Source organism: Embiotoca jacksoni, unplaced genomic scaffold (assembly GCF_022577435.1).
Source record: "Embiotoca jacksoni isolate LCO1_2020_lvr unplaced genomic scaffold, fEmbJac1.0.p SCAF_2, whole genome shotgun sequence".
In the NCBI taxonomy this organism is placed as follows: Eukaryota; Metazoa; Chordata; class Actinopteri; family Embiotocidae; genus Embiotoca; species Embiotoca jacksoni.
This window is the reverse complement of record NW_027185340.1, coordinates 4,905,989-4,930,834: the sequence shown is the minus strand read 5'-3', so window position 1 is coordinate 4,930,834 and position 24,846 is coordinate 4,905,989. Positions and strand designations below refer to the sequence as shown.

The 24,846-nt window shown below is 40.4% G+C and overlaps 1 protein-coding gene across 1 annotated transcript; it reads left to right on the top strand.

Annotated features, from left to right (window-relative positions):
• Positions 1-20,189: 20,189 nt before the first annotated feature.
• Positions 20,190-22,768, top strand: pou3f3a (POU class 3 homeobox 3a). Its single transcript, XM_069154128.1, has 2 exons — positions 20,190-20,228; positions 20,370-22,768. The coding sequence occupies exon 2, from the start codon at positions 20,661-20,663 to the stop codon at positions 21,930-21,932; it is 1,272 nt and encodes a 423-aa protein (XP_069010229.1). The 5' UTR covers positions 20,190-20,228; positions 20,370-20,660; the 3' UTR covers positions 21,933-22,768.
• Positions 22,769-24,846: the final 2,078 nt, after the last annotated feature.

Below are 24,846 nucleotides of genomic sequence, written 5' to 3'. Positions count from 1 at the left end.
GATGAGCTGGAAAAAGCCAGATAAACAGAGCGCAAAGTTCTGCAAAGTTTTATAAAGTAAAAAGGAAATGCCAGCTGAGGAGGCGCTGCCGGGCTTGAGGCAGTCGAAGTCACATGCCAGAGGGACCATATGAGGGCTGAGAAATGTTACAGTTGATAAATAAACATTATTTAAAAGATCTGTCAACTCCTGTTAGAACGTAGCCGTGGTTCATTTGTTTCGCTGCTCTGAGGGTATAAGGAATATTTAATCACTCTTCTGAATGACATGAATAATCACAGATCCCATTTTCAACCGAGAAGACATGCACACACATAACGAATTGAGCATTGATGTTTATTGTATGATGTTGATTTGTATCCATTTGAAAAACAACGTGAAGTTTAAATATTACAAAAATAATTGCACAAAGCATAAAAGTTATAGTTCAGATGCAGCTTAAGACACAGAGAGATAGTAGATAGTTTTCAGAAACCTAAATGTAAAACTTAAAAGGCCTCATTAAAAGCCCAGACACTTGTAGAGAGTGCTGTAACAAACAGGACAAACAGGGAAAAAAGGGTTAAGTCTTAAACATGAGCACATTAACTACTGAACTCATCAGTCACTGGGATGTGCATTGTAAAGAAATCTCATCACATAAACGATATTAGAAATATTAGAAAACGTGAACTGATAAGTTAAAATATCAGTAAAAAAATAATTTATGGATGATGCAAACCTAGATCTCAAATAATTAGTAGAAGTGTGCTGCAGAGACCCAGGAGTCACATTCAGCCTCGCCTAAATGTGCAAAAACAAAACCTGTATAAACACTATAATGGCGTTGCATTTAATGTCCTGCTGCAAGTTGTGGCAGCAAATGAAGGTCGTTCTCGGGTAACAGTAAACTCTGAACATACTGTACTGCATGTATCAGGACATGAGACACAGGCTTAACTGAGGATCTTTAAGTTTTTCCCTTCAATGTACTCACTGAACAGCGCTCACAGGCTGATCTATAGAAACCAACAATCCAATGAAAGGACTGACGCTTCAGTAAAACTACTGCTCGTGCCACCGATCACACTGACGTCAACACCCGGTTTGCAAATTTGGCAACGATGCAAAGCCAAACAGCGAGCTGTGCGGCGATAAGTGCGCTGTGTTCGGTTTCAGCTTTGTTTGTCTCGCCTTCGTCTCTTTTTGTGCAATCGCAGTCCAGTCCCTCCCCTGCCCCTCCATAGTCAAGATGTCATGCTAGTCTCTGGCCCATTGGAACTCATGACACCTGCTCGTTGGCATGGTGACATCTGGGCCTCCAGGACGACCAAAGGGGCATCTGTTCCGTAGACAGAGGGGCTGAACGGGTTGCCCTTAGCAACAGGCTTCTAAGCAGGCCATGGCATCTGCACACATACCGGAGAAATGAGAAGGGTTTTCACAGCATGATCGGGAAATGATTTCCACCGTTATGTAACCGACTCCCTATCTAACGAGATACATTTCTACCAAACTATTTCTATCTGTCTGTGTTAAACAATGATTAAGACAGTTTGTAGCACATCAGGCAAATGATGGTCTGTAATTAAAACAGACACTCGTATGGTTCACAGCCACGGATCCTCCTTAACTTGGGTTACATAAAGCAGTCTAACCTTATTAATTATATTAATTTGATTATGTGTAGAAGTATTTAGGATTATTTTACAGCTGTTTTAATGATGGGGATTGTCACTAAAGGTGGGAAAACAAAATCCTTTAAATTTGGCTCTTCTGAGCTGTTTTCTTTGAGGACATTCTCATTCTGCATCCGCTTGTCCATTTTAGTTAGAGCTGCTGCCCTCCTGTCTGTTCCCTCAACATGTTCCTTATTGATTGATTGATTTGGCAGCCCCGAAGCTAGCAGAACAAATGATCTCTCTTTTTATTTACTGAACTTTGTTTCAGAATGAATGCAGCACAAAAGTATGAGACATGATCAGTTACCATGGATTTTGCTCAGGTTGATCTTGCCGTTGAGATTCATTATGGAATTTATAATGATTATTCGCCCTATGTGCATGTTGCATTGATCTTCGTTGCATTTTTGAAAATGTAAGGCTGACATCAATATAAGTCTAATATTCTCCTGATTCACACGTCATTCGCTCATTGCAACTCTTTTAGGGAAATTTACATGTGAACAGTTTCAGTAAGTAAAATGAGGATCTGGTTCTAATGAAGTTGAGGACATAGTATGAATAAATATATATAAATGATTCTGGTGTCAAGTTTGAAGGTGCGTCACCTGCAGTCTTCTCCTTTTTTAACCTTCACTAAATGCTTAAGCAGCATTTTATTCTCATTCCAGTCCCTGGGAATACATTTTCTCACAGTGAGTTTAATATCTTTTTTTGCATTATGTGCCACTATGATGGATTATCTTGATTGTAGATCCGAGCGTTGACAAGGAAGAGGGGGGGGAGAAGAAGCAGGATAAACCATCTTATGGTGGCGTTTGTCCAACTTCACAGACCTATCAGCGCAGGACAATAAATCTTCTGAATGCATATTTAACACTGAATCGATGTACAGTGTAGCTTGAAGGTTAACCTGCTTTTTTGTTTGAATTTGTTATTCAAATACAGTCGAGGCAGCATTTGTCCATCCGCAGCACTTATTCATGGTTCACTGATGGTCTGTGAGTCACTATAAAAAGGGCATGATAAATAAAATGGGGCTACCATGCAAACGTATGTATTTCCTTCAACTAAATTAAATTGCTTAGTTATTACAATAATTTCCGAAAACCAAGGCTCAGACGATCATCAGGACAACATATATAGTATGCAACAATACTTACAGTAATTTACAACTATAAGAAACTTGACTTCTTTTGGTTTTTATGACGTAGGATTTAAATTCACATTGGCCTCATCACACCTTCAGATTGCTTGGAAAAGATCTTTACTTTGGAAACCTTCAGTTGTTGTTTTTTTTTTTTTTATCAAACTGAAATAGAAAAGATTAGAAACTATGGCATTTTTCTTTTCTTTTTTTAACTCAAGTACTGCAGCCTGACTGCTTTAATGCAGATTATTTGATCAGAAAATGCATGAAACAACCATAGTTCTGTGCAATAAAGGAAATTACTGTCATAAAGCTTAAAATCTAAACGATCCATACATTAATGTCACACTTTAACACTTTCATGCTCCGTTATGAGCATCTCAGGAGACCAGTACATTTACAGGAGAGACATGCAAAACACGCACCCTACATGCAGAAAGGCCTCTGCTAACTACGTCCTCCAAACTAAGAGATAAAAACTTTTAAAAGCTTAATTGATTCAAGAAATGTTCTGGGGAAGGAAAGGTTTATTTTCTTTATAGACAAAGTGCAGTACATTCTCACTGATTAGGTGAATCAAGGTGAAAGCCACTTTCTTGTATTGATTTTCCTTTCCAACCGATGTAGGGTAGATGAACATGCAGAAAATGTATGGAGGGGTTTAAGTCTAACAAATACTTTGTAGATATGCTGTTGGTTCTAAATGATACATTCACAATTTCAATATGTGGATGTTTATACTGCGCCACACGTACGCGTGTCTCTGAAGCATTGAGTTTTAAATCTGTGACAGTTATTGGAAGAAGCAGGCTGAGACTAGATTTATGGATTTAGATCCAGTTGAATAGATGTATCTTGATGCCTAGTTTATTCCTAGTTTTTTTCCTTGCTTGTTTTATACATGTACATTGCATGATGTACATGTATGTTAGCGATTTACGTTGTAACATTTATTCGTATAATTTTTTCTGATACAGTAATTACACACTTAAAAACTAGTTCACGAGCACCCGAGCATCTTGCCGTGGGATTATGATGCTACGTATCACAGCTGCTAATGACTTAAGGAGCATATTAGCTATGGCTCGTTTGCTGAACAGCAGAGGAGCGCACCTCTTGGAGTTTCCAGTTTAATTAGGGTTTGGCTAAAACACCGGTCCCTGTGGTCCTGACACATTCCCAATACTCAGGTGCCCACTCTCTTCTCTATTAGTGCTTAAAAACACCTCCACACAGACTGCAGTTTATCCCACTGCTGTCTATGAGAGTATGTTTCTGAAGGTATTCTGATCACATGATAGCAGATGCATTTCCTCCACTTTCCATTCAGTGTGTGCAGGTACAGACCGAGTTCTGTGTGTAGGTCACAAGTTCACCTTCATTTGAGAGCAGACATTCACATTTTTACACGGGGTGTGGGGGAACGGGAAAACCCAGTCACAGCTCTTCTCAACCAAACCCTGATCAAGCACAAAGTCAGATTGGACTCTAAATAATACATGACTTGCCTTTTCATATACACTCCCCACTGGGACACTGAAAAGACGGAGCAGGTTCAAACATCTTCCCTCGTCTTCCTTCATCTGAGCCGCTGCCAGATTTCCTGACACTGCTTAGACCTGGAAGAATTACGGAAAGAGGGGCTGTTAAAGGGCAGTGCCACTCATTTCAGAACATGTTTCTCCTCATTCTGAAAGACTCTCTTTGATTTGGACACCAGTCAGTAAAGATGTTCCAGACAATAGATATGCAAGAAGGCTAAAGGACTGTTTAACCATATTTGGAACACTTTACGCTATGGTGACATTTTGTATTTCATAATGTTAATTTGATACAAAGGGCCAATAAATCACCATCAAATTCAGTTTCCACTGTAAGTCTAACTTGGCAAAAAACTTGAGCACGTAAATGAAGACCACCAGGAACTGTGTAAAGCCAGTGATAATACCGTACAGAGGCCTGAGTTACCTGGAATATACAAGTGCTCTTCTAGGAGTAAGAAAAAAATCAACGCTTTTTCTTTGTGGAAGACGACGATATCGTTTGCATTTATCACATCTGGATTCCATTCATTTATCATAAGCAGTCTTTACCACACAATTTTCCATAAGACTTAGACACTTGAAACAAATGCTGCATTCATGCAATAGAATGATCAGAAACAGTGAACCTCCTTTTTTAAAAATCTTTTTTTAGACATTCACACACATTTATTGAACAGGGTTGGTGCTAATGCTAACATTGTCATATCATTTAAATAGCCTGAACTAGCATTCTAGTGTTTTTCTGTGGAACACTTTATTAAGAAGCCAAGTCAGGCACAAACAAACTTTTTATATTGGCTGAATTTATTCCATTAAAATTAATATTGGATTTTAGTTTGATGTACAGTACCTCACAGTGATGGTGGATTTGCAGAAGGTTTTCCCACCGGTTGTTGACACTTGTGTAGTTCTTTTGGCCAAGTGATAAATGCTTGCTGTCATATCTCAAATATAAAATGAACAAATAAGTCGGTGAGTGAGTGGTGACTGTTTCAGACATGAAAAGACAAAATTAAAAGAGAGGACAGGAAGAGGAAGAAAGAAAGAAAATGATGAAAACAGTTAAGATGGGAGACTTAGATGATCAGAGAGGGCTGGTGGAGTTTGAAAGAAACGTTACGATGATGTGCATATGTATGTAATTGCCACATTTAAGTTTACATGGAACTGTTTTATTTTTTGAAGTGAGGGAGAGCTGTATTAGATGGCAGTCCATGTTCAAATAAGGATAGTAAAGCCTGAGAACATGTTTAATGTTTTCTGAAAGGCTGCTAAAAATGCTCAACGAGAGACCGCAACTAAGTTACAGAAGTGGCATCAGGACTTTGATCGCTATTGCTCTCTTGCCATTGTTGCTTTACAACTAGTCCATTCTGTAGGTGATATGATGGAACTAATATGAATTGTGAATAACTATATGAGCTGTATGAGGGAAGACATTTTGGCAAAGAGTGCAAAATGCTAATTGAGGCCTATGTTAACTGTTCTTGTCCAATTTTTGGTTATTTGATTAGAATGAAATAATATTCTCTTTTTTTTTTCTTTTTTTTTTTTTTAACTGGGAGTGGAGACACAAGGCCAGACGGCTGGTGGCTCAGTAGAAGTCATGGTGCTGCTGCTCTTTGGCTGGTGATAAAGATTCAGCCTGTTCCTTTAGCTCCAAGTGTAGTCATGTGTATAATTGCTCTGGGACTGGAAATGCACCATGTGTGAATATAAAGGAAGGGTCGTTTAATAGGAAACACTGTCCAAACAACATAGCTTCAGTTTGTCTAAACGTCCCATGTCACAAAGAAGCTGCAGAGGATGGAAAGAGGTTCACGATAGCAGCAACAAATGGCGAGAGTGAGGGGAGCTAATGAAGTAGCAATGGAGGAAAACTAATCACCACAGACTGTCAAAACAAAACAAGCAAATCTCTTTCCAATCTCAGAAATATATTGTTAGACTGTCACCCTATTTGAACAGGTTTAAAATTACGCAGAGGTAGAGAATACAATATTTTTAAATATTCACTAATACAACCATCCTGAAATTACAGGATCTGTACTTTTTTATTTTAATAAACCTGGATGTTCAGCTGCATTAGCATCTACATGACATTGCAGCAATCCATCCAATGAACTTTGCTGGCTTTGATTTTTGTCTGTTTTTTCCAACGAAGCCAATATGATGCTGTTTCATGTTTCCATCACATTATAATTTTTGACTTCCTCCATTTTTACATAAAAGTCAAATTTCACACAGAGCTTGTAAAAAAAGTAGAGGGACAAGAGATGGAATTGGAAAACAAATCAGAAGGATGTTGCTCGGGGGAGATTGAAATAACAGGAGCACCAATTAGTCTTCTGAAAATCAAGACATAATCACAGCCGAAACTATAACACAGATGCGGGTTGAAAATTATTTGATCTGAATGGGATTGAAATCACGAACCAGTGTAGGTCATATTAACATCCTTTTACATCCCATAAAGAAATAAGTCCAGTATAAACTGGTCATTTGTGGCTGTTTAATCGTGCATTTATATAACAGTGTCCATGTGTAGCATAAACGAGCTACAAACTATAAAAATTGATATATTTTCATCATTTAAGTTTTAATAGTGATTCATTTGTATACATTCATCTAATATGGAGGACCATTTGGTGTCATGTTTCTGGTCAGCTTGTAAATTAAATACAAGTCTTAATTAAATTTTATTTAGCTTTGTTTTGGTCTCTACTAACTCTTGTTGGAATAAAGGTTCTTTAGCTGTAAAATGTTTTATTGTGCCCACCGGCTAACTTTGGTGTTTGGTGCTTGGCAGGAAGTGTATATCTAGAGCTGTGTCACTGAAAACAGATCCTTTCTGTAAGAAATGATTCTAACAGTGTACCAAAACAGTAAAGTTGTGTGTCGTGAAACCATAGTAAAATAAAACACTGGGCTTAAAGATATTTAAAGCTCCGTAGATTAGAGGAGAACTGCAGAATCGGAAGATAGCAGTCTGGTTTGTCACTACAAGTAAGAAAGATATATTTTTAATAAGTAAAAGATTGATAACCGCAGAAAAAGTACAGAAATTGATAATCAAAAGAAGGTCTGTAACAGAGAATAATAACTTTCCACGGCTTCATCTGCCCAAACACCCAATGAACAAACATCCTCTTGACATCAGTCATGTTGTAGAGATTTTTTTTCAGCACCATCAGAATAATGAAAATGGGTTTCTACCTGAAGAACTGAGGGAAGAGGTGCACTGATTTTATATGAGGTTATTTTAATGAGGTGCTGAATTCAAAGAAAGGAGGGGGAAGTCGCACACTCATAACTCAATCATCATCCTGAGGAGGGCAGCGTACCAAGACGTTGATCTCTAAAACGTGAAATAAATAAGACCTTCGACCCGATAAACAACAAAGGGGAGAGATACACGGCTGAGAGAGTTGTGAGACAATAGGCAGCATCCTGTAGACGGCTGTGGTTGGGAAATGTGGGGATGTTGGGATACGTGTTGAGTGACTAGGCTAAATGTAAATGTCTCATTGATCGTTTGACCGAGGCAAACAGAAAACCTGCTCATATTGATCTGCTCAAGGCCAAGGGCTGGCTGAGGCTGGAACTCAGACACTGACCTTGGCCTAAAGCCAGAAAACTGCCCTTTGACCTTAATCATGTGACCTCCAGCCTCTCCAGATGTGACCTGAGAGTTTTGGTAGCTGGCTTTGTTCCCTGTGCGCCTGTAAGAGGAAGGAAGGGGCGTTGAAATAAGTTGAGTTTTTTTTTCACTCGAGTGCAACTTCACCTGCAATATGTGATCACAGTCCCGGAGCTGAGTGAGAGTGAGAGCACATAGAAGTAGGAATCTTTTCTACACATTTAAGAAGCAGTTGTTAGGATTTAGTGGCTTGGTATTGATTTGTTAATTTAATTACAAGAGCATGCATTAAACACACACATGCACAGACAGTGTGATGGATCACAGTGTTGGGCAGCTTTTACTTTTTTTGCGTTAATATACCACCGAGGACGATTCTTCAACAATACTGACTGTTGCCCTCATTTAGTCGCAGCTGTGACACTATGTGCATCATTTGGTCGTTTTTTTTCTGCAAGGGGTCTAAATATGTAAACTAAAGCCTAACTCCAGCCTTCTGCCCCTTTAACAGTCACGTTATAGATTTTGCTTATGTGCCTATACTAAAAAACTATGGTATAATAGAAGTTGCCATTTTAGAGGAGTTATTTTTTTGCACTGGGCTATATCTTGAACATCCCCAGTAACTTCATGGACAGGTTGGCAACAACACTTCAGGGCTGTGTCCAAAATCACTTCCTCCTATAGTATAATAACAATAAACACTCATGTTTACGTTTTTTTTTTTGTGTATAAATGCAAAATACATTATGGAATTATGATTTCTATCTCTTAAAGAACGGGGTTAGTTAATGTGTGTGTGTGTGGGGGGGGGGGGGGGGGGGGGTTGGAAGTGGAGTTGTTTGTCGGAGTTGGATGGGTTATTGATTATTACCACCACCCACTTTGTCCAATTGTGGGGACCACCTGAGCCTTTCTTAAATCACGTTGACAGTTGATAAATCTGTGAAGAAAAATAGATGCCAGCCACATTACAACATCAGTAAATGTTGTTTCAATTCATGAAATTGTACACCAGCAGTCTGCACTTTGATTATGCTGAGGCTCACTGCATGTGGTGTAACACAATAATGACTGAAGCAATTAACTCAACTGATCTTTTCAGTAACACCTGCAGCACAAGGGGCTCAATCACATTTTTTTTCTGCACAAAACAAGGAACCATTTCCATACTACTAATTGTCTTGTTATGAGGCCCTGGTGTGTTTAAGTCTTCATACTGTAAGTTCACAGCCCCGTCCCATCTCCAGTCGCTCCACATTGTGTGCTTATTGCCTTTATCAATCTACTGGAGCCCAGAAACAAAGGCCTTCGTGTTCAAACAGCAATTACTCTCTCTCATCTCCTGAGGCATCAGCACAGGCCTAATTGGATTTAAATGAACCCCCAAATTTCCCTTTGTTACAGAAAATAATATGCAAGGCTTTTTAATTAAGATCCGATACAAGCCCACGTGAACACTTGGCTGTTGCTTTCATGTCCTGCTCTTCAAACATGGGCTCGGGCTCGCATGGCGGACAGTTTGGTGCAGAATTTGGCTCAGCTGGAGGTTGCATGTGGTAGTGGTGGTAGTAGTAGTGTGTGTGTGTGTGTGTGTGTGTGTGTGTGTGTGTGTGTGTGTGTGTGTGCGTGTGTGTGTGTGTGTGTGTGCGTGTGTGTGTGTGTGTGTGTGTGTGTGTGTGTGTGTGTGTGTGTGTGTGTGTGTGTTGGGGAAGTCTATCAAGAGAGGTGGATAAGTTTATTATTTAAGAAGCTCAGATGTGATTGATCAACTTCTTACAGAACTGTGAGGACATGTTGTTCTCTGTCAGACCAAACGCTTGCAACATGAGAAAACACATTTTAAGTGTGTCTCAGAGGAGATTGCTTTGGATATATAGTTAAGAAGAACTTGGTTATGACATAGTTGTTAAGAATAGCTTTACTGGTATAAAGAGGTGTATCTCACTTTCAAAATTCAAGCCATCTGAGCAAGACATTCTGGATGCCTGAATAATTTTATCTGTAAATATGGAAACCCCAAAATATATACAATTTATAGGTTTGTCTCTCGTTAGTATGGCTTGTTTTGATTTACGTCACAAGATCACAGCAACCAAACAGCTTTGACTTCTGCAGTCATATGATTGCACAGATAACTTAAGGAAGGCAGGAGTCATATATTTTTCTTACTGTCAACAAATCCAATGAAAAGAACAGAATCAACAATTTGTTAGTCTGTTTTTCTCTTACTTTCTGACCTACCAACCTTTTATTTGGTAGCTCAAGGCAACTGGTTCTTGCATACATTTGTAAAAACATGGGTCAGAAATACAGTACATTGTTTAATTTGAAAAAAGTCTGACTGTGCTAATTAAGCCGCTCTAGTTTTTAGCAGGCATTAATCTGACAGGAACAAATCTAACGTTTTGGTGGAAATATTTTCATCTGTGAAACACATTTGGAGGGCAACTTTGGTGTTATGGCAGCAGGAAATTCTTTTGTGGGACAGTGAATGTCATCATTGGCTTGTTTGTTTTTGGACAACAATTTTAATAAGGGAATAAAGTACATCAGGATTTGTCTGGACAGGCAGAACATTGATGGATTTGTTCGCCGCTCAAATATGTTGACTAAAAGAAAAATTTGAGCTTTTACTCTGACATCTTAAGTCTAAACAGCACGTCTCATGACTAAGTGTATCGAGTCCGTTCTTTGGAATAGTTAGAAGAGTGTTCGGCCCGACCACCATGTGTACCTCGGGCTTAATTCAAAGTCGTGACATGTGTTTAACAGATGCTGCGGCACACAAGGAATCCTTCGCCTTTGGCAAAGGTGTACAGACGGACTGAAATGTGCTGAGTCTGAGCGGAGCTGTCAGCTTTGACACTCGGACTCCACAATGACAGTGATCATTTGCTGCTTCAGGAGGAATTAGACTGCAACAAATAATGTTCTCTCACCGGATCACTATTGTCATGGGGGACATGATGGATTGATTTATTGATCTGCTGCTCATGTCCTCTTACACTGTAGGAATATGCCAACATCGGCTCAAACAGGAAGTCATCAGTCAGCCAGTTGGTGTCATGAATTATTCAACCGTTCACTTCATTACTTTGTTGAGTCAGCGTTGGCCAATCAGGATGCGATATTCAGAAGAGGGGGTGCAGAAGATGAAATGACCGTTTGAGATTTTGCTTTTGCTGTTATTATTGTGTGATCTCCAGTTTCCCTGTCAAATTAGGTGTACAACGCTACTATAAAACCACTCAAAATTCACACAATTCGTCACACTGCAACTAAAAGAATGGATTAAAGTCCCCAGCCCATGCCTCAGTGAATTAGCAGAGGGAATAATAGTAGATGATTGAAGAGCCGGGAAATCATCTTTTTCTTCGCTGATAGCAGAACCGTCTTTCTCTGTAACTCTGCACACAGTTTAGGTCATTTCCATTACCTCAGCTGAGAACTTCAGAAGATAATGATAAAGTACTGAATGGAATACATATTCACACTCCACTTTGCTAATGTGTAATTCTCCCTTTGCATTGAGAAAGAGGAGGGCATATTAAGCTGGGAAAATATTAGTCAGGCAAGCAGTGTCAAGAATTGCCTTTTTCTTTTCCCCCTATACAGCACAGTTACTTTATATAGGTGCAATCAAATTTATATTCACAGTTCAAACCTGTGTCAACATTATAGATTTTAAATGTGCACCCAATTACAAGCATCCCTCTGTAATAACAGGCCGTGGTTGTGCTACTCTAGAAGCAAAACGTTTGTGGAGAAATTGAGGGAGTTTTAGTTTTGTTGGATGCAGAGAGAGGATGGAGTGAACAGCTGAAAGTGTGTATCGAGAGGCTGATCAAGACTGAATGGACCTGAGACTTTCAATCGTCCTCTCTCTCTCTCTCTCTCTCTCTCTCTCTCTCTCTCTCTCTCTTTCTCTCTCTTTTCAAGTCTGGAGAATTTAGCTCTTATTCCATAAGGTGAAGCCGAACAGTTCCATGTGATTTTGTGAGTGAATTAATCATGATGATTAATTGGCTTTCAAGTTAAATATCCAGTGAGTGATGTCAGGCTGCCAGACGTCAGGGTTAAATTGACAGGCCTTTAAGAAGAAGCAGATTGATTTACAGAGCAGCTAATGAATCCCCCTCCACCCAGAAGGGGAGGAAAGGTAAACAAGTCTTCTCTTTTCCTTCCTCCCATCTGCTTTGTTCAAGTACATTTTGCTCTCTGCATTGAACTCTAACCCGGCTCCGAGACTCTGAGACTATCGGAAAATTACCCTTTTTTATTGCTTTTCTACCATAACAGGATAATTTGAAGAGATAAAGAAAATACGTTGTTTGTTTTTTTTAAATGCTTAATCTGTGCTATGGTAGTGAAAATATGAGTTCTTATAATGCCAGATGTTATTGTGCTGTAGAGGCACATATTTCATACTTTTCAAATTAAATTAGCACAAAACAGATGAGGCACTAAGAATCAAGACCTTTTGGAGGTCCCCTGGACTTCTGGGGGCCCGGAGCAGTTGGCCATTTCAGTTGGTGCTGCATGTCATCCAACTCCGTCATCTGCTGCTGAGAACATTATGTACCATATTCCTCAACAAAACTACTGCAGCTGGGGAACTTAGAACATGCTGGCCAGTCAGGAGCATGTTAATCCTGATCAGTCACAAGCTTCCAGAGTTTTCTTTTACTTTCTCTTTACTGGACCGTTAACTCCCTCTGGCATTTTGTCCCCGGGATTGGACATCATTTCATTTAATAAAGAGGTATTGAAGCTCTCAGGTAGTGAGTTTGCTAACAGGACATGAGGTTCACGCAGTTCATTCAAAAGTTGTATTTCTACCACCAACTCCTGTCTCGTAACTAGCTCTATACTGTTCCTTTTTTTTTGGTTTGTACACCAGCAGAGGAGGTTAAATAAAAGCTGAACTAACAAGCTCTGCTGGCTTTCTTCCTTTTCAACTCTCTGGATCTCTGTTTTCTTAAAGGTCAGCAGTGTCAAGATGACTTTCTATATCGCAAAAAGTCTAACTTGAAAGAAAACATTGTGCAGATTTACTTCAACCTTGAGTGTTAATTCACTAATTGTGGTGATTGGATGAAAGTAAAATTATTTTTAAATGCTGGTGTGAGCGCCTTTGCACAGTCATTACCATCAATTTCAGTCAGCAGCAGGTTTTGATTATTCATATTCATGGTGTCAAAAGAAATAATCTTCTGCCCTGCATTCATTCTTTTATTTTTATTTTTACACACCCTGTCTTGGTTTTATTTCTGCATTGTTTGTTTCCCAGCACAAAGTCATCATGTCCATGTTACATCTCCGAGCTGCACTGAGAGGTCATTGCTGGCGAAAAGCAAAAACTGGAGTACTAGCTGTGTTTTGATGTTCAGTGCTACCTATTCCCTCTCGCTAACCCCCCTGAGCCCCTCTGATCTACTCTGCAGCTCATTAAAACACCCTCTCCATCTCCACATTAGCATCAGAGTCATGGTCAGACTGCTTTGTGTTATAGGGGTGGAAAACAATATCAATAACAACAACAAAAACAATAGTAGCCTTTGGTCCAGGGAGTAGAGGAGGAGAAAGGTCTTTGATAATGTACATCAAAGACGGGCGCTGAAGTAGGCTGTGTTTTCATTGCATACATGCCAAGGTCGTCTCTGATCCTGCTCGTGTGGTGTTAGCACTTGGGGCCAGATTGATGACACAAGGTGAGTTGCCCGGTCTGCAAGACCTGTCCCTTCGAATGGGAAGTCAAATATTGCATCCAACAAAGCCCTTTCATAGGTTGACGTTATGCCCTTCGTTTGACATTGATTTCCTCTGGCTGCCCGTGAGTGCATGTGAGAAGTTTGTGTGTGTTTGAGAGTGTTGGAATCTCGACGTGTCTGAGGTTAGTTTGAGTCCTGCACCACCAGTGAAGTTAAGAATCTTTATACAATGATAAACTGTGTGTGCAGTGCAGAGGAAAGAACTACTTAAATCTGTTTCCACTGACTTGTCTGTGTAAATGCCTCATCAGGAGGAAAATAAACCCAAAGCTTTAGTTCAGTGACCGTCCACAGCATGAATCCAAGTCCCCTGAGCCCGAGAAAAAAAAAATCTACCTGAGTTTCGCTAGATATGAAATGATGATAAATCAGAATTCTTGACTGTAAAATAATTGATCAAGCAGTACTGTCACAAGGACAGATTCAGGAGATCCTGTCTGCCCACTGCAATAAGACTGTACAATAACTCACCTCTGGCAAAATCCATCACACAACAATAACACTGTTGTCTGTGTTTCTTGTTTGTTTAAATATAAAAAATATATATATATACTGTACTGTATATACTGTGCATTTTTATATTTAATAGTTTTTACTGTTATTTTATTGCTTTCCTATATCTATAAATGCTGCTGTAGCAAAACAAATTTTCCCTTGGGGATTAATAAAGTAACTACCTACCTACCTACCTACCTACCTACCTACCTACTAACACAAGGTCCACATCCTTGCTTTCTTTTAAAGCTTTTTGTTTGTCTTCATTAGACTTCTTGTTTGCTCAGTTATCAGTCATCAAAATGGATCTGTTGACAAAAAGATTGTAAAAAGAATGAAAGGAACCCGTATAAAGTAACTCATCAAAGATGTGCTTCATACAACAAATGACACTAAAACTGCTTCATTTACTACTTATCCACAATCAGATATCAGTAGTATTATCGTTTATATTCCAAACTTTCATCAGCATTCAACAAAAAAAACTAGATGTCACTTAACAGAAGTTAAAACTGTTTCAAGAAACTGAAAATATATTTATTTTTCTCCCAGAAGGAATGTGTGATGAGATCTCTGGAGTGCCCATGTGAAACTCTCCTCACTGTGCAGTGAATAAGTGTTAATTCCAAAGCTGCATGACACTATTAACCAGCTGTGTCTTAAAGGTATCCGTTGTGTTTATTTAATTAGATTCTGATGTAAGGTGTCTCGATGGAGCTGCACTGCACCGCTTAGTGCTGATGTATTCACAAAAATACTGACATGTTCAAACGTGTTCTTTTGTTATGCTCATTTTAAATTGCTCAGATAATTCAAACATTATTATAAATTCAGCCACTTCTCACCTGGTGGGATAATCATAGTCTGGTTCTTATTTGAACTCTGGTTCATAAGGAGACAAACATTGTGTTGATGTTAGTGCTCTGCATCAGATGGTTGTGAATTATACAAGATGCAAAGAGATGATTTACTTTGCAATCATTCATAATTGGATATAACTCATAAACAAATGACTAACACTTTAATGATTGTACCAACTATGATCCATGTTAGTGCAGTGTAATAGGGCCGCAAGACCATGAATCCAAATACCACAAACAGTTCTTCTACTTGAATCAGAAGAAATTTAATATTTCAGTATGTGATACTTCCTCCTTCCCCTCCAAAGCCACCTGAGAAATCATCTTAACTACACTGAGCCTTTATAACCGCGTGGACCATGGTGGGAGCTTCAGAGAGAAATCTGTCCATTCATGAAAGGCGCAGGGCCAGCCAGACTCGGCCGGGCCGGGCCTTCAGGGACACCGGCTGTTTGACTTGGCTTCGAGAGCGGGCCTGGGTACAGGGCTACAGTTGTCCATAGCCACAGGCTGCAGAGCTGCAGGTATTTCCTGACTAAATTTCTCTGTCATACTGTTTGCAGTTGTGTTCGAAGGACAGCGAGGAAACTTCAGAGACTGAACATGGATAAAAAGTAGATGTGCAGTGCAGGAAGACCCAGAAACAACCACAACTGCAGTAACGCTGTATTTTGTTTTTTTATATCTCGGCTCATGAGTCTTGCTAAAAGCTAAAAGGAAATTAAAAACTTAAAGGCTTCCTTTTCCCTAACCCAGTTGACATGTCTTGTTTTTTTGAGTAATATAAGCACCATATTTTTCATATAGGCTACGACTTTATCTGAATACTCTGAACCCTAAGAATCTCATCTTTTCTCAATTTCCTCTATTTTTCCTCTATAATGGCCCAGATGTGTCTCTTCTCTCCAATGTTTAGTTTAGCATAAACATTTTCTATGCCATCATTCCAAGAACACCTCTCACCATTATGTTAATGAATATAGAGACTCAAAAAGGGTCAAATTTCAGCCCCAACACACACCTGCAAGCACCTGTGTACACACAAACACAAACACACACACACACACACACACACACACACACACACACACACACACACACACACACACAGAAATAGAGGAATGAGTGATGTCTTTGTACCGATCCCCTGCTGTATTCTCTCTGCTGTTCCTCGCCACTTTGGGCCCCTTTCAAATCATCCGTTGAGATTAATTAATGTAATTTTCCCACATTAACTTCCCCCCATTCATACATAATGGGCCTGCCCACAACAGTGTTTAACCAGTGCGTGTGTCCATTGGGTGTCATCGTTTAAGTCGCAGCAGGAGCTTGTAATTGACAGTTGTTCCAGTGCGGTAAACACGACGGCGCTCCTTCTTTTGCTCACCTCCTCTTCCCTCTGCTGCGAGTGATTCCACCACATCAAGAAACGGATGGCTGTCCCAGTAAACTCTTCATCCCCGATGAATCATGTTTAAACTCAGTTATTTCCGTAAGAGCAATTTAAAACATCACATCGCATTAAGACATATGGCCCCAACTTCACTGACATCTGCCTTTAAATTTCAGAATTATTGGTCATGTTTGTCTGGTATTTCTCTGTGACAGAGGACTTTGGAAATGAATATACTTTGATCATTTCCCCCTCCATATCCTCCGCTTCCCACTCTCTCTGCACCCCAACCACCACACTTTGTCTCTTCTTCTCGCTCTTTTTTTTTTCCGAGGCTGCCTCTGCTTCTGATTTAAACGCGCAGCAGGGGGTTGTGGGTAGAGACTCACGCTGTGAAGGATCTCTCTGACTCGGGGAGAGCTGAAGGTCAAACACACTCATGATCAGAACCACAGGATGACACTGAAGAGGTGGAATATAAAGACTACAGGGACGAAGATAAGTTCTGTTCTGTGTTTGCAGCATCGACAGACGGCTCAGTGCCGCTCATTCTGTAAATACCACAGCTCACAGCAGAGAAAGGCAACGATTTGTCTTCTAGCTTCTACAACATGTACAATCAATCAGGGAAAAGAGATTTCAGCAAAGCAAAAAAAAAAAAATAAAAAAAAAGTCTTGCATTAGTTTTTGTAGAGTTAACTACATTAATACAACAACAGCAACAATAGTGTCATGACTGCAACTTAATTTTTGTTTGGTCTCCCTGCGTTGTGTTTAATTCTCGCCTTAATTGGACAGACCCTTGACTGACAAAGAAAACAAAAACAAGACTACGAACATCATCTGTTTCTTTGAATGGAAAACTCCTGCAGCCCAGATGAAGGCTTTTCTTCTTCTCTTTCGCAATTTTTGTTGGAAGTATTTGCATATTTCAAAAGTCTACCAAAGAAAATAGCCCGGGGACAGAAATGGCCGATCTGCATATTGAAGACTCAACAGAGGGCGAGGAGTCGGAGACACACGGAGAGAGAGAGAGACAGACAGAGAGAGAGAGAGAGAAAGTCTGTGTGTGTAAATGATTTGCAGATGATCTTAAAGAAACAATAATGTCAATTAGCTGATGGTGTCATGCTCATTATGCTGGATTAATTCCAGTGTTCACTACAACTCAAGCAGATTATTTTCTTAGTTGTCAAGCTGCTCCATGGAAAGAGAGAGAGGGAGAGAGTGAGAGAGGGAGGGAGAGAGTGGGGAGGGGGGAGGGGGGGAGGGAACAGAGTGAAAAAATGTGCATCATAAGAAGGCCTCTTCACCCAGCTTCCTTCATGAATAACAAATAGAGGACCGAGTGCTGTGACCAGGCAGCACAACACATGAAAAACATTACTGCCTTCCCCGAGCTGTCTGGTTCTCTCCACATTATGCTGGTTGGCTTGAAACATGTGAAACACTGCGGTCCTTTTGTAAAGCTTCTCTGCGTGATTTGCTGTATTACTGAATACAACTCAGCAATAAACAGGTTATAAAGGCTGTGGAATAAATTAATCAACTTAATACTTGATAATAAAGTATAAAAAAAGTTGTTTTCTGAATTTAAAACTTAATACACTCTGTTATATTACACGGATTCCAGGAACTTTATCTTAATATTCTCTATTGTCTACATCATTTTTATTATATTCCACATTCTTAAAACCCCAAAGGCAGCATAACTTTCTGTTGGAAATAATTAGAAGAAAGTTGAACTACACTAAACCTTTTGGGCTTGATGTCGTGATTTTGGCTTTGCCTTGCAATTTGAGTGGACAACCACTGTAAAGGACAATTTGACCACTTTCACTGACAAAAGTTTTCAGAGCATCTGAGTGAAAATCATCATGAACAAACATGCAACTGCAGACCTGGATTATTACAAGCACTCTTTCTTATTTGCTTATTCACATTGGGAGATAAAGGTCATGGCTACACAGGTCTGAAATATCTTTACAGTCTCTCAGAAAGTTTTCATTTCAATTATAAAGCCTCAGAAATAATATATCAACTATCAGTAAACCCATAAATTACTGCCTGTAAACCCTTGATAAATTGTTTATTATCATAAAGTGGCTCCTTGGTCATTCTTGAAGGTTGTGCTCAACTGTCAGTTGTTACTTAACGTCCTGTCATCACAGAGGTTAGAGAGTTGAGCTGATTCAAACATTTAAATACATCTGATAGCTCACCTACCTGAAAGTGTTTTGTTGTGCAATTTGTTGTGTGATTTGCAGCTTGAGATCCAATCTTGAGAGTTCAAATGTATAAATGAGTTTGTTATTATGGTTTATCTGCTCCTGAATAAAAGATCACTGGACTCCTGAAGGGATTTTGCAGAACATCCTGACTAGTATTAATGCTGATTTTTGGAAATTTATACTTTATTCTTACCTTAAAGTGCTTTCATGCATTTTAATTTCCCTTTCAGAACAAAAGCCCAGTCAGGATATAACACCTTTACTTTTGCTGGTAAATCATTAAGCATATTTATATTGCCATACTTAATTATATTACCTTTTTCAGTTTTCCTGAAATCAGATAAGTCTAGAGGAATATAATTGCTGAACATAATGGTGGTTAGGTGAATTTAAATGTTGTGATAATGGGCTCAGTTCATGTTGCTGATTGGGGAGGAGGGTTTGTGTCTGTTTATCTTTTACCTTTTGGACAAGATCCAACACAAATCTGTTGAAAACCATAAATTAGCAGCATGTTTACTGGGCCGCACCTGGCTCTCTCCTCCCGTCACAAAACTGCACGTGTGTCCGTCGATGGCTCTCTTAAGGCCCGTAAAAAGCTACGCGAACCCTAAATTGAAAATTCCCCACGACGCGTTTATTAACAGCCAATCCATACAGTGTCCCAGCATGGAAACATCCCACCAGAGTCGGTTTGTGTTTTTTGAGGCTGGAAAAGCCAAACTGCTGGCTGGTTTTGTGCATCTTCAGCGTTCACCAGCGCGGTGCGTCACGCCACGGTGGCCTTCACTTTACCATGAGAAAAGGAGAAGGCATTAGGATGCAAGAGGCGTTGTAACCCCCTGTGTAGCCAAAGACGACTTGAGCATGCTTGATTCAGGCCTCTACTTCTGCTGTTATAAATGAGATAAAAACACCACTATCAGACAATATTGTGTCAGGCATCACTAACCTCGGTGTCTTAATCGTCTTAGAGTTGGTTTAAGATGTGTCGTAGTATTAATAATCATCGATATAATAATAATAATAACAGTTTGAATAATAATATAAATATGAATAATAATCATCATGTGGAATAAAACGTGTTTATTTTTTGGAACAAGGTTTTTGTTGGTTGTTGCGGGAATTCCTAAACTCTACTTGTTTTCTTCACATGCTTCATACTTTGCGCATCCTTGAAGAAACAGTCAGGGTTTTACTTGCTTATTTTGTATTCTTGATTATAATGCTTTCTATAAAATAGTTGCTTTTTCCCGCAGCAAGAACTCTGTGCACCCGAGGCTCAACTGAGACACACCAACTCCTCTCTGGCTGTGCGTCCAATCAGCGGGAACTCTGTAGAGCCTTTCTGTTGTAATTGGATGGAGATGGGAGAGGAATACGCTGCCGTGGCGCAACGTATACACATGCTCGTCTCCTTCGCTCTGGAGAAGACGCCGCGGATAGAGCGGAAAGCGAAACAAGCGAGAGGACCTCAGAGGTTTTAAAGTTTATTTTTTTCGCACTAAATCTCCTTCAATAATATATTATCAGAATTACGCGGCAAGTCAGCGGTCGAGCAGCTCCTCAGTTTGGCACGGATCAAATAAGGTTGTTTTTTTTCTCCCCCCCATATCTTTAGGTCTGTGGATTACGCACGGCAGAGCTCCCGGGACAGAGAAAAGTTCTGAAACTATCGTTTTGTCGCACAGGAATGCGTAACAAAGCTTGTTTGTAACACAGGTTACGGCACGCACAAGCTGCTATTTAACCAAAACTATCATTTAAGCCTGTGGAATGATCTGTCACTTTTTTTTTAAACTGATTGCGCGAAGAAATTGGTTTATGCTGAAATAGACTGAATCTATTCATGGATCAGAGCAAATTGTGACTTTAATCAAACATCAGAAGAGAGAAATACATCTCAAGATATATGCTTTGGGGGATGGCAACAGCCACCTCAAGTCCATACCTAGCCAGCAGCAGGATTCTATCCGGTCCGGTCCTTCACTCTGATCGGAGGGGTGGTGGCATGCAGCCGGGCAGCACCGCTGTGACCACGGTGTCTAGTGGATACAGAGGGGACCCTTCAGTAAAGATGGTGCAGAGTGACTTCATGCATGGAGCCATGGTGGCGAGTAACGGGGGACACATGCTCAGCCATGCCCACCAGTGGGTTACATCGTTGCCTCACGCGGCAGCCGCAGCTGCAGCTGCCGCAGCGGCAGTAGTAGAGGCCGGCTCTCCGTGGCCCCCCAGTTCGCAGCCGCAGGAAGCGAAGAGAAACACGGGCAGGGATGACCTCCACTCAGGCTCAACTCTGCACCACAGGTCCCCTCATCTGGGACCCCATCAGACGCATCCGGGAAGTTGGGGTGGCACTTCTGCAGCGCACATCAGCATCACAGAGGGGCAGCAGCAGCAGCAACAACAGTCTCTTATTTACTCACAGCCCGGCGGATTTACAGTCAACGGGATGTTGAGCTCACACACCGGACAAAGCCTCATGCACTCGGGGCTAGTGCGTGGGGAATCCCCTGAGCTGGACCACGGCAGCCACCATCATCACCATCACCACCATGATCACCACTCGCACCATCACCATCATCCAGGCGTGGGCCACGAGTCGCACTCTGACGAGGACACCCCGACGTCTGATGACTTGGAGCATTTCGCCAAACAGTTCAAACAGCGGCGCATCAAGCTGGGCTTCACCCAGGCAGACGTGGGTTTGGCTTTGGGCACCCTGTACGGCAACGTGTTCTCACAGACCACCATCTGCAGGTTTGAGGCGCTTCAGCTGAGCTTTAAGAACATGTGCAAACTGAAACCTCTGCTGAACAAATGGCTGGAAGAGGCCGATTCCACGACCGGGAGTCCGACCAGCATCGATAAGATCGCCACCCAGGGCAGGAAGCGAAAAAAGCGCACATCCATCGAGGTGAGCGTAAAAGGCGCGTTGGAGAGCCACTTTCTCAAGTGTCCCAAACCCGCCGCACAGGAGATCAACTCTTTGGCGGACACTCTGCAACTGGAGAAGGAGGTGGTTAGGGTCTGGTTCTGCAACCGCAGGCAGAAAGAGAAGCGCATGACGCCGCCCGGACTCCCGCGAACCCCAGAGGACGCGTATTCACAGGTGGGCAGCATGGGACCTGACACACCGTCCCCCTCCATAGAGTGCAAGAGGATGTACAGCGACACGTGAAAATGACCCAAACAAACTGACGGACAAGAATTCTGAGCTGATTGTGAAGTGTTTGAATCGTTTTTTCGAGAAATGTTTCCCAGGATGACTAGAATATTTCGTTAACTTTTCTTACCCCTGATCGTTCATCCGCAAAAAACAATGCTATCCAGTGTGTTTTCATTTCAGAGCAGGGCATATGTCTACCTTTGTGCATCTTGGGGATTTTTCTGCACTATAAAATAGTCCCTGGGCCAAAAATATATTTAAGCTAAACTGCGATCTGAACAGAAAATCAATAAAAGTCGTTCACATACAATGTTTGTGAGCCAACAAATTACAGCCCATAGAGAGAAAAATAAATGTCAAGTGGCCTCAAAGCTGAGACTTTCAAACAGAAAAAGTTGTACTTTTTTTTTTTTTTACTGTAAAACAAAAAGTTCCCTTGTAATGCTGCAGAATTTAGTGTCCTAAATACTAGACGTACTTAAAAAAAAGAAAGAAAAGTGAAATACATTGATTTCATGCGTCTCATTCAACTTTAAGTTGTTTTTTGATGAGCAATAATTTATCTTCTTTCAAACGTGTTTCTCACTTTTGTGTTGTGTGTCAGTGAATTTATGTTGTGACACAGTTTAAGATGATCAACAAGCAATTTACAATTATTCCAATATTGTACTTTCCTTTATAGGAGGTTTCCTTTGATAGACTTACAAACATTCCCTTTAGTTTATGTACAAGTCTGCTGTGTATTCTTGTGTGATGATTTGGGCTATTTATTTTTTTTCCACTGTGTTTATTTTCATGGAATAGACCAATTATTTAATAAATTTGACATAAAAAATGGTGTCAACATATGCGATGGCCATCATTCTTTAGGTCCCTCTGGATTTACACACGCGCACACACACACACACAGAGGCACAGGCGCACGCACACACACACACACACACACACACACACACACACACACACACACACACACACACATACACACACACACACACACACACACATACACACACACACACACACACACACACACACAATGTCATCATTGTCATTTCAGTTCACACTTTGACTGAAATAATAAACATGCTGCAGTCTGCTGATTTTTAATGGCTACTGTTGTTTAAAATAATTTGGGTGTACTTGTCAAAATTGTAATTGAATGTGTTTTTCATAAGAATCAGATTTTAAATAGTCATTCTGGCTGAGCTTTCTTCTGACTATCACCTTTAGGTCTATAGTTAATTAAGAAAGTTATGACAGGCATTTTCCACTATTTTTTGACAGTGTACAGATGAAATTGGTTAACCAATATACTATTAAATGAACATAGTGATGCACTGATACTGGGAATAGAATAATCATAAGTTGCACTATACCATCTTCATTATGACATCAATTAATGCTAATACTCAAAATAAATCAAAATAATCTGCCACTAACCAGCCCTATTTCCGAGTGTCCTGCCCTCTGTTGTTGTTGTTACAGCTCTGTTGACCCCAAACAGACTGACTGAACTCATCACATAAGCCTCCTCCTGGAGTTTGCGTCCACACGTTAATGTGTGATGCACTGCGTATCGGTCCAGCCACATCCATTCTGTGGCAGCGCAATGGACTGCAGCTCCATGGAGTGCAGCCAACGGAGGTCGGCTAGCCCAGCTGGCAGTTCACCTCAGCAGCAGTTACCAAGGTGACGGCGAGATGGAGTGACACGAGGCAGCAGACAGTTTGCCACAGATGATGGGTTTGGCAGATAGGCACCGAGAAGCTCAGGACACTGCCTCAGAAAACACAATCTTCTCTCTGCTTCTGATCCGTACACAACCTGACACACAATAATACAGATGTGCAGCTGCATATGGGCTACATACATGACCCAATGTTGCAAATCTGATGGGGAAAGGTAATGTGGCTAATCATAGAAAAAGCTGGAGTTGCAGTGAAACTGGAGGAGGGAGGTCAAAGGTCAGTAGCTGTTGACAAACTAGACAGAAAGCTGAGAAAGAAACACAAACCGAGAAGTTAATGCTTTACTACAAATGTTACATTTTTAGTCTCAGTGTGAGTGTTCAGTCCAGATGCTTCTATGCTGACATCATGTCTCAAGAAAAACAATCGGGTTATTGGCACACACATGTCTGGGAACTCTCACTCTTTGCGGGTTTTGTGATTAAATTGTTCTTTTGATTTTCTGTTTTTGTTCAAGCAGCTTGTTTTCTGATGCCACTACTAAATACATCTCCCTGTCGAAAAACACATATGTAGGTAGTAAAACGTTTGCAAGTTGTGTGTTTGCTTGTGTTTGTATGTGTTTGTGTTCTCGCTGAGTATTTGGCAGAATTGAAGGGAAACTGTGTATAAATATCAGTCCAGTATGAATGAATGGTTTGAATAGAACTTGCATATCCAGCTGTTGTCTCTCCAAGTCATTTTTTTAATATCTGAAGAGGTTGCCCTTACAGAAAAAACACATGAATTTCACATGCACAAAAACTCGTGATCACATGTGACCTCTTCCACGTGTGATTGTATGTATTTTGCGCATGTGAAACATGTAGTTTGGGAAACATGTGGTTTTGGAACATAGTCATGGTGTAATGTTTGAAGCTAAACATGTGTCATACATGTGATCACACGTGTCCTGTGTGAAAAACATGGGAACATGTTAAGAAAGCAGATGTAGACACAAATGCACAAACTGTTCGAAAAGTGTAAACAAAGAAAACATGTTAATGACATTATTGTAGTTGTGTTTTCACTTCAGTTATAAGTTCCCGTAACATTTGAGTTTGGGTGAAGTCAAAAGTGCATGCTGGTTATTGATCTCTATTTAGTAGCTCCACATTTTTATGCTTGATTAGAAACAATGTTTTCACCGTTCAGCACCGACACCAGAAAAACAGTTCTCACTGGCTTTTATTCAT

Coding starts and splice junctions, on each gene's coding strand:
- pou3f3a (XM_069154128.1), top strand. CDS start 20,661: ATGCTTTGGGGGATGGCAACAGCCACCTCAAGTCCATACCTAGCCAGC.